Source organism: Rana temporaria, chromosome 9, assembly GCF_905171775.1.
Source record: "Rana temporaria chromosome 9, aRanTem1.1, whole genome shotgun sequence".
NCBI lineage: Eukaryota > Metazoa > Chordata > Amphibia > Anura > Ranidae > Rana > Rana temporaria.
The window spans coordinates 14,093,926-14,104,623 of NC_053497.1; the positions used below are offsets into that span (position 1 = coordinate 14,093,926).

Below are 10,698 nucleotides of genomic sequence, written 5' to 3' on the forward strand. Positions count from 1 at the left end.
TTAGATGTCGGGGGGGCTTTGGGTGCTGACGAAAAAAAGGGGAATGCCATCCGGGCCCCTGGGGACCACTGGGCCCCTTAGAGGTCGGGGGGGGGGGGCTTTGGGTGCTGATGAAAAAAATTCAAAAAAAAAAAGGGGTGGGGAAGCCATCCGGGCCCCTGGGGACCACCAGGCCCCTTATATGTTGGGGGGGGGCTATGGGTGCTGACGAAAAAAAAGGGGGATGCCATCCGGGCCCCTGGGGACCACTGGGCCCCTTATAGGTCGGAGTGGGCTTTGGGTGCTGATGAAAAAAATAATAATAATTAAAAAAAAGGGGGGATGCCATCCGGGCCCCTGGGGACCACCAGGCCCCTTATATGTCGGGGGTGGCTTTGGGTGCTGACAAAAAAAAAGGGGGATGCCATCCGGGCCCCTGGGGACCAATGGGCCACTTAGAGGTCGGGGGCTTTGGGTGCTGATGAAAAAAATAATAATAATAAAAAAAAAGGAGGGATGCCATCCGGGCCCCTGGGGACCACCGGGCCCCTTAGATGTTGGGGGGGGAGGGGCTTTGGGTGCTGACGAAAAATAAAATAAAAAAGGGGATGCCATCCGGGCCCCTGGGGACCACTGGGCCCCTTAGAGGTCGGGGGGGGGGGCTTTGGGTGCTGTTGAAAAAAATAATAATAATAAAAAAAAGGGGGGGATGCCATCCAGGCCCCTTAGATGTCGGGGGTGGCTTTGGGTGCTGACGAAAAAAAAGGGGGATGCCATCCGGGCCCCTGGGGACCACTGTGCCCCTTAGATGTCGGGGGGCTTTGGGTGCTGACAAAAAAAAAGGGGGATGCCATCCTGCCCCTGGGGACCACTGGGCCCCTTAGATGTCGGGAGGGCTTTGATGAAAAAATAAATAAATTAAAAAAAATTGAATTTTTTTTTTTTTTTTAAAGGGGGATGTCACCCGGGCCCCTGGGGACCACCAGGCCCCTTAGAGGTCGGGGGGCTTTGGGTGCTGACGAACAAAAAAATAAACATAAATAAAAAACATTTTTAAAAAAGGAGGATGCCATCGGGGGCCCCTGGGGACCACCGGGCCCCTTACAGGTGTACTGCCTGTACCCCCTGATGGCGGCCCTGTATACATCTCTAAAGATATATAAATAGATAGCTATACACTCTAGAAGCATATACTGTGTGTGTGTGTATATATATATATATACACTTTGCTTTTACAGTTATAAAACTAGTGATTGGACACAAGTGTTTGTCAGTTACATCGGGCAGCCAATGAGATGTGGGCATTCCTCCCACACACCTGATTCATGTCTCCTGCTGGCCAACTGCCATCTGAAGGAGTGAGCTGATATTACATTTGAATTAATAAAAACAGTTCCCCAGTATAGAGTTCTCTCCAGATTCCTCCATTATCATTGGATGAAATCCTTACATACCTCCTGCGTGTCTCCGTCGGGGTTTTAGGTGAATACAGGGGCAGATGGTGTTAAGAACTGCCCTGATCCCCCGCCTGATACCCTTACACACCCTCCTACGAGGGGCTTTGGGCTGTGCGGGGGGCTGGTTCTCCGATGTTATGGGTGAAACCATTCTTGAGGTCATTGTTGGGGTCTCCTTTGATGATAAACAGAAGATCCGCTGACTTTGTCGCACTTCAATCGCTATGAAAACGCGCTATTATAAAATAATAAGCAACGTGTCTCAGAGCAGCACAACTCGCGTCCTTTCCCTACAAGAGAAATTCTGTGAGTGAGCAAAGATCCTGCTAGCTCTGCCGGGGCTGCTTATATAAGGATAGGCTCCTCCCCCAATTGTGACATCATAGCATCAAGAGCTTTTTTTTTTTTTTTCTAACTGACAAAAAAATTCAAACTGATAAACAAGTTAACCCTTCGCTGCCCAGGGACAATTTGACATTTCTCACACACTTGTTCAAACAAATATGTTTTTTAGCTAAAAAAAAGTTATTATTATATTTTTTTATAAAATTTAAGAGATGAGTAAATAGATACCAAAAAAGTTACATTTTAATATATATATATATATATATATATATATATATATATATATATATTTTTTTTTTTTTTTTCTAACTGAATTTTTTTTACATATATGGTCATGTCACATGAGCTTTTTTTTTTTTAATTTTTTTTTTCTAACTGACAAAAAAATTCAAACTGGTAAACAAGTTAACCCTTCACTGCCCAGAAAGATTTTGACATTTCTCACACACTTGTTCTAATAAACATGTTTTTTTAGCTAGAAAATTATTTTTAATAGGCAAACATGATATATTTTCTGAAAGCAGCGACCCTGAAGAATTCAATGGTGGTTGTTTCCATATTTTATGTCGCACGATATTCGCGTAGCTGTTTATTAAATGCTAATTTTTCAGGAAAAAAATACACTTAAATGGTTTTTAGTGCACACAGACACCGTATAATACCGATTTTTTTTTTTTTTTTTTTTTTTTATAAAATATAAAACATGAAGGTTGAGATTAGTAAATAGATACCCAAAAAGTCAAGATTTAATAATTCTTTATTTTATTTTTTCTAACTGAAAAAATTACAAATGCATATGGTCATGTCACATGAGCTTTTTTTTATTTATTTTTTTATAACTGACAAAAAATTCAAATTGGTAAACAAGTTAACCTTTCACTGCCCAGGAAGATTTTGAAATTTCTCAGACTTGTTAAAATAAATGTTTTTTTAGCTAGAAAAAATGGTTTATAATAGGCAAACATGATATATTTTCTGAAAGCAGGAACCCTGGAGAATGAAATAGTGGTTGTTGCCATATTATATGTTGCATGAGATTTGTGCAGCTGTTTATTAAATGCAAATTTTCAGGGGAAAAATTTACTTAAATGCTTTTTAGTTCAGACAAACACCGTATAATACTTTTTTTTTAAATAAAATATAAATCATGAGGTTGAGATGAGTAAATAGAAATAGATACCCAAAAAGTCAAGATTTAATATTTTTTATTAAATTTTTCTAATGACAAAAAATAAAATATGTTACAATGACATTTTTATTTTTTTTTGTTCTGTGCTGTTTTTTCCAACTGACAAAAAAAATTGAAATTGGTAAACAAGTTAACCCTTCACTGCCCAGGAAGATTTTGACATTTCTCACACACTTGTTAAAATAAACGTTTTTTTTTAGCTAGAAAAATGGCTTATAATAGCCAAACATGATATATTTTCTGAAAGCAGCGACCCTGGAGAATGAAATAGAGGTTGTTGCCATATTATATGTTGCATGAGATTTGTGCAGCTGTTTATTAAATGCAAAATCAGATCGGTCCCGGCGCTCAGGGCCAACAATACAAAGCATCGTTCAATAGACTCAAAGCTTTTCGGGGTCCCATTCGGGGCTCCAGGACCCCAAGCCCGGGCCTAACGACGCCCCTGCCGGGCAGTACAACACACGTCCACCCAGACAGCCGTCCAGGTGGCACAGAACTCCGATCACCTGACTCCACCCAAATATATAGGTTCTCCCAACAGGCCAAGGGGTTTAAGAAAACCCCTGCCCATTGGCTGGGATACCCCATATACTCCTAACCTGCCATCGCATTGCCCTTGTCTTTTCTAATGCCATGAAGTGCCTGGCCACCTAGTGACAAAAGAGAAAAGTGCAGCAATCACAGACTAAAGGCCCGTACACAGGATCAGATTTTCCGACAACTGTGTGAAGGACGTGTTTTGTCGGATAATCCGACCGTACGCTCCATCGGACAATTTTTGTCAGAATTTCCGACAACAAATGTTGGCTGGTCATGCTCTTAATTTGTGTGACAACAAACGAGTTCCGTCGGATTATGCGATTGTGTGTACACTAGCCCATCGGACTAAAAACCAAAGTACAAACACGCATGCTCAGAACCAATGCTAACCATTAGCAGAAGTTGCCCAAAGGATGGCGCTAAAGAGCAGAAAAACCACGTTGTTTCGTGAATGTTGGCTGAAAAAGTTCTGCCGTCTGTATGCAGAACACGTTCGCGGCCAACGCCCTTCGGACAAAAATTTACGGATTTGTCCGATGAAAATCCGATCGTGTGTACGAGGCTCTAGAGTGAAATCAATTGATCCTCAAGAACTGGCCAAGGTAGCTGCTATACATGGCAGGTAAAACATGGAGAACACCATCCCCCACCGTCATACATGGAGGACACCATCCCCCACCGTCATACATGGAGAACACCATCCCTCACCGTCATACATGGAGAACACCATCCCCCTCCGTCATACATGGAGAACACCATCCCCCACCGTCATACATGGAGAACACCATCCCCCACCGTCATACATGGAGAACACCATCCCCCTCCGTCATACACGAAGAACACCATCCCCCACCATCATACATGGAGAACACCATCCCCCACTGTCATACATGGAGAACACCATCCCCACCGTCATACATGGAGGACACCATCCCCCACCGTCATACATGGAGAACACCATCCCCCACCGTCCTACATGGAGAACACCATCCCCCACCGTCATACATGGAGAACACCATCCCCCACCGTCATACATGAAGAACACCATCCCCCACCGTCATACATGGAGGACACCATCCCCCACCGTCATACATGGAGGACACCATCCCCCACCGTCATACATGGAGAACACCATCCCTCACCGTCATACATGGAGAACACCATCCCCCCCACCGTCATACATGGAGAACACCATCCCCCACCGTCATACATGGAGGACACCATCCCCCACTGTCATACATGGAGAACACCATCCCCACCGTCATACATGGAGAACACCATCCCTCACCGTCATACATGGAGAACACCATTCCCCCACCGTCCTACATGGAGAACACCATCCCCCTCCGTCATACATGGAGAACACCATCCCCCACCGTCATACATGGAGAACACCATCCCCCTCCGTCATACATGGAGAACACCATCCCCCACCGTCATACATGGAGAACACCATCCCCCTCCGTCATACACGAAGAACACCATCCCCCACCATCATACATGGAGAACACCATCCCCCACTGTCATACATGGAGAACACCATCCCCACCGTCATACATGGAGGACACCATCCCCCACCGTCATACATGGAGAACACCATCCCCCACCGTCATACATGGAGGACACCATCCCCCACCATCATACATGGAGAACACCATCCCCCACCATCATACATGGAGAACACCATCCCCCACCGTCCTACATGGAGAACACCATCCCCCACCGTCATACATGGAGAACACCATCCCCCACCGTCATACATGGAGAACACCATCCCCCACCGTCATACATGGAGAACACCATCCCCCACCGTCATACATGGAGAACACCGTCCCTCACCGTCATACATGGAGAACACCATCCCCCACCGTCATACATGGAGAACACCATCCCCCACCGTCATACATGGAGGACACCATCCCCCACCGTCATACATGGAGAACACCATCCCCCACCGTCATACATGGAGAACACCATCCCCCACCATCATACATGGAGAACACCATCCCCCACCGTCCTACATGGAGAACACCATCCCCCACCGTCCTACATGGAGAACACCATCCCCCACCGTCATACATGGAGAACACCATCCCCCACCGTCATACATGGAGAACACCATCCCCCACCGTCATACATGGAGAACACCGTCCCTCACCGTCATACATGGAGAACACCATCCCCCACCATCATACATGGAGAACACCATCCCCCACCGTCATACATGGAGAACACCATTCCCCCACCGTCCTACATGGAGAACACCATCCCCCACCGTCCTACATGGAGAACACCATCCCCCACCGTCCTACATGGAGAACACCATCCCCCACCGTCCTACATGGAGAACACCATCCCCCACCTTCATACATGGAGAACACCATCCCCCACCGTCATACATGGAGAACACCATCCCCCACCGTCATACATGGAGAACACCATCCCCCACCGTCATACATGGAGAACACCATCCCCCACCGTCATACATGGAGAACACCATCCCCCACCGTCATACATGGAGAACACCATCCCCCACCGTCATACATGGAGAACACCATCCCCCACCGTCATACATGGAGAACACCATCCCCCACCGTCATACATGGAGAACACCATCCCCCACCGTCATACATGGAGAACACCATCCCCCACCGTCATACATGGAGAACACCATCCCCCACCATCATACATGGAGAACACCATCCCCCACCGTCCTACATGGAGAACACCATCCCCCACCGTCATACATGGAGAACACCATCCCCCACCGTCATACATGGAGAACACCATCCCCCACCGTCATACATGGAGGACACCATCCCCCACCGTCATACATGGAGAACACCATCCCCCACCGTCATACATGGAGAACACCATCCCCCACCGTCATACATGGAGAACACCATCCCCCACCGTCATACATGGAGAACACCATCCCCCACCGTCATACATGGAGAACACCGTCCCTCACCGTCATACATGGAGAACACCATCCCCCACCGTCATACATGGAGAACACCATCCCCCACCGTCATACATGGAGAACACCATCCCCCACCGTCATACATGGAGAACACCATCCACCACCGTCCTACATGGAGAACACCATCCCCCACCGTCATACATGGAGAACACCATCCCCCACCGTCATACATGGAGAACACCGTCCCCCACCGTCATACATGGAGAACGCCATCCCCACCGTCCTACATGGAGGACACCATCCCCCACCGTCATACATGGAGGACACCATCCCCCACAGTCCTACATGGAGAACACCATCCCCCACCGTCATACATGGAGAACACCATCCCCCACCATCCTACATGGAGAACACCATCCCCCACCGTCATACATGGAGAACACCATCCCCCACCGTCCTACATGGAGAACACCATCCCCCACCGTCATACATGGAGAACACCATTCCCCCACCGTCCTACATGGAGAACACCATCCCCCACCGTCCTACATGGAGAACACCATCCCCCACCGTCCTACATGGAGAACACCATCCCCCACCGTCCTACATGGAGAACACCATCCCCCACCTTCATACATGGAGAACACCATCCCCCACCGTCATACATGGAGAACACCATCCCCCACCATCATACATGGAGAACACCATCCCCCACCGTCCTACATGGAGAACACCATCCCCCACCGTCATACATGGAGAACACCATCCCCCACCGTCATACATGGAGAACACCGTCCCTCACCGTCATACATGGAGAACACCATCCCCCACCGTCATACATGGAGAACACCATCCCCCACCGTCATACATGGAGAACACCATCCCCCACCGTCATACATGGAGAACACCATCCACCACCGTCCTACATGGAGAACACCATCCCCCACCGTCCTACATGGAGAACACCATCCCCCACCGTCATACATGGAGAACACCATCCCCCACCGTCATACATGGAGAACACCATCCCCCACCGTCATACATGGAGAACACCATCCCCCACCGTCATACATGGAGAACACCATCCCCCACCATCATACATGGAGAACACCATCCCCCACCGTCCTACATGGAGAACACCATCCCCCACCGTCATACATGGAGAACACCATCCCCCACCGTCATACATGGAGAACACCATCCCCCACCGTCATACATGGAGAACACCGTCCCCCACCGTCATACATGGAGAACACCATCCCCCACCGTCATACATGGAGAACACCATCCCCCACCGTCATACATGGAGAACACCATCCCCCACCGTCATACATGGAGAACACCATCCACCACCGTCCTACATGGAGAACACCATCCCCCACCGTCATACATGGAGAACACCATCCCCCACCGTCATACATGGAGAACACCATCCCCCACCGTCATACATGGAGAACGCCATCCCCACCGTCCTACATGGAGGACACCATCCCCCACCGTCATACATGGAGAACACCATCCCCCACCATCCTACATGGAGAACACCATCCCCCACCGTCATACATGGAGAACACCATCCCCCACCGTCATATAGTCCAATATAATATTTAAGACCCTCGTATGGGCTGTAAACGATCCGTGCTGCAGAAATCCAGGTACCTAGAAGCACCACCAAAATACAGTTACAACAAAAAGGAATTCTGCGCTCATAAAGGTTTACCACTCTAATTCCACAAACATTATGTGGAATTAGAGTGGTAACCCTTTATGAGAGCAGAATTCCTTTTTGTTATGATAGCAATAAAGTTAGTACAAAAAAGTGTATGAAAAAAAATATTATATATAAATAAATGATGATAATTTTTTTTAAAGCACCCCCCCCCCCCCCCCCCCGTGTTTACATGCAATACGTTACTTCCACGTGCATATGTAAACGGTGATCGCTTCTGCTAATATATCCACAAAGAACTGCGTATCTTTAGGCAGGCGTAGCGTATCTCAGATACACTACGCTGCCATAACTTAGAGCGTAGTTTCCGTATCCAGAAAGAATTTTGCGCCGTAAGTTACGGCGGCGTAGTGTAAATGTGTCGGCGTAAGGCAGCGCAATTCAAATGACTAAGATGTGGGCGTGTTTTATGTTAATTCATCTTGACCCCACGTAAATTACGTTTTTTTTTTTAACGGCGTGGGGGTATCCCAGTGCGCATGCTCCAAATCACATCGCAAATAGTCAATGCTTTCGACGTGAACGTAATTTACGCAAAGCCCTATTCGCGAACGTTTTACGCAAATGACGGAAAATTCGAGGCTGTCCCGACGTCCATACTTAACATTGCGTACGCCTCATAGACCCAGGGGTAACGTTACGCCGAAAAAAAGCCTTACGTAAACGACGTAAAAAAATACGCCGGGCGGACGTACGTTTGAGGATCGGCGTATCTAGCTAATTTGCTTACTCCTAGCGGCCAGCGTAAATATGCACCTAAGATCCAACGGCGTACTAAGACGTACGTCAGTCGGATCTAGACTCCATTCAGGCGTATCTTGTTTTGGATACAAAACAAAGATACGACGGCGCATCGTAGAAGTTACGCGGCGTATCAATAGATACTTAACATAAGTTCTTTGAAATTTCCCGTGCATTGCGCTAAATGACGTCGCTAGGACGTCATTTTTTTAACATAGACGTGAGTTACGTACATTCCGATTCACGGACGACTTACGCAAAAAAGAAAAAAAATTCAAATTTCGACGCGGGAACGACGGCCATACTTAACATGGCAAGTCTATCTATACGCTGCAAAATACCAGCTTTAACTATACGCCGGAAAAAGCCGACTAGAGACGACGTAAGAGAATGCGTACGTTCGTGGATCGTCGGAAATAGCTAATTTGCATACCCGACACGGAAAACGACGTGAACGCCACCCAGCGGACGCCAAAGTATTGCATCTTAGATCCGAAGGCGTACGAAGACGTACGCCTGTCGGATCTAACCCAGATGCCGTCGTATCTTGGTTTGCGGATTCAAAACAAAGATACGACGCGGGAAATTTGAAAGTACGCCAGATACGCCGGCGTACTCGCTTTGTGGATCTACCCTGCAGCGTTTTGCATTAAAAAAAAAAAATGTCCCTGACCCCTTTACAAAAACGCAGCGGCTGAAAAAAAAAAAAAAGCATAGATGTGATCGTGTCCAATAGGAATGTAAGATGGACTGTAGTGCGTTTCTGCCAAAAAAAAGCAATAAAAAAAAAACGCTCAGGTGTGAAGCGCGGCGTAATCTGTGTTTCCCAACTCCAGTCCTCAAAGCGCCCCCGACAGGTCATGTTTTCATGCTTCCCATTATACTGCACAGGTGGTTTGATCAGCTTCACTGCCTTACGCACACGATCGGAAATTCCGCCAGCAAAAGCCGGATCTGAGCTTTTGGTCGGAAATTCCGCCCGTGTGTACGCTCCATCGGACTTTTGCTGTCGGAATTTCCGCCAACAAAAGATTCAGAGCTGGTTCTCTATTTTTCCGACTGTATGCAATTCCGAAGTGCAAAAAAAAAAAACACGCATGCTCGGAATCAAGCAGAAGAGCCGAACTGCCTTTTGAACTTCATTTTTCTCGGCTCGTCGTACGTCTTGTACGTCACCGCGTTCTCAACGGGCGGAATTTGGTGTGACCGTGTGTATGCAACACAAGTTTGAGCCAAAATTCCGTCTGAAAAAAAAAAAACTGGGGGGTAGATTCACGTAGATCGGCGTTTCTTTGTGCGGGTGTAACGTATCCTATTTACGTTACGCCTCCGCAACTTTTACAGGCAAGTGCCGTATTCTTAAAAGAAAGTTGCGGCGGCGTAGCGTAAATAGGCCGGCGTAACCCCGCCTAATTCAAATTGTGACGAGGTGGGCGTGTGTTATGTAAATCAGGCTTGTCCCGACGGGATTGACGTTTTTCCCGAACGGCGCATGCGCCGTCCGTGGAATCTCCCAGTGTGCATTGCTCCAAAGTACGCCGCAAGGACGTCATTGGTTTCGACGTGAACGTAAATGACGTCCAGCCCCATTCACGGCCTAATTCCGCAAACGACGTAAAAAAAAAATCAAAATTCGACGCGGGAACGACGGCCATACTTAACATTGGTACGCCGCACTTACGCCACCATATAGCAGGGGTAACTTTACGCCGGGAAAAGCCTAACGTAAACGGTGTAACTTTACTGCGTCGGCCGGGCGTACGTTCGTGAATTCGCGTATCTAGCTGATTTA

The 10,698-nt window shown here is 47.7% G+C and overlaps 1 protein-coding gene across 1 annotated transcript in view; it reads right to left on the reverse strand.

Annotated features, from left to right (window-relative positions):
- Positions 1 to 10,698, reverse strand: part of LOC120914512 (nascent polypeptide-associated complex subunit alpha, muscle-specific form-like) — a 32,581-nt gene that overhangs the window by 11,232 nt on the left and 10,651 nt on the right. Inside the window, exon 2 of the mRNA XM_040325188.1 lies at positions 3,573 to 3,623. Within this exon, the coding sequence (XP_040181122.1) occupies positions 3,573 to 3,623 (51 nt within the window). The remainder of the gene's footprint in view (positions 1 to 3,572; positions 3,624 to 10,698) is intronic.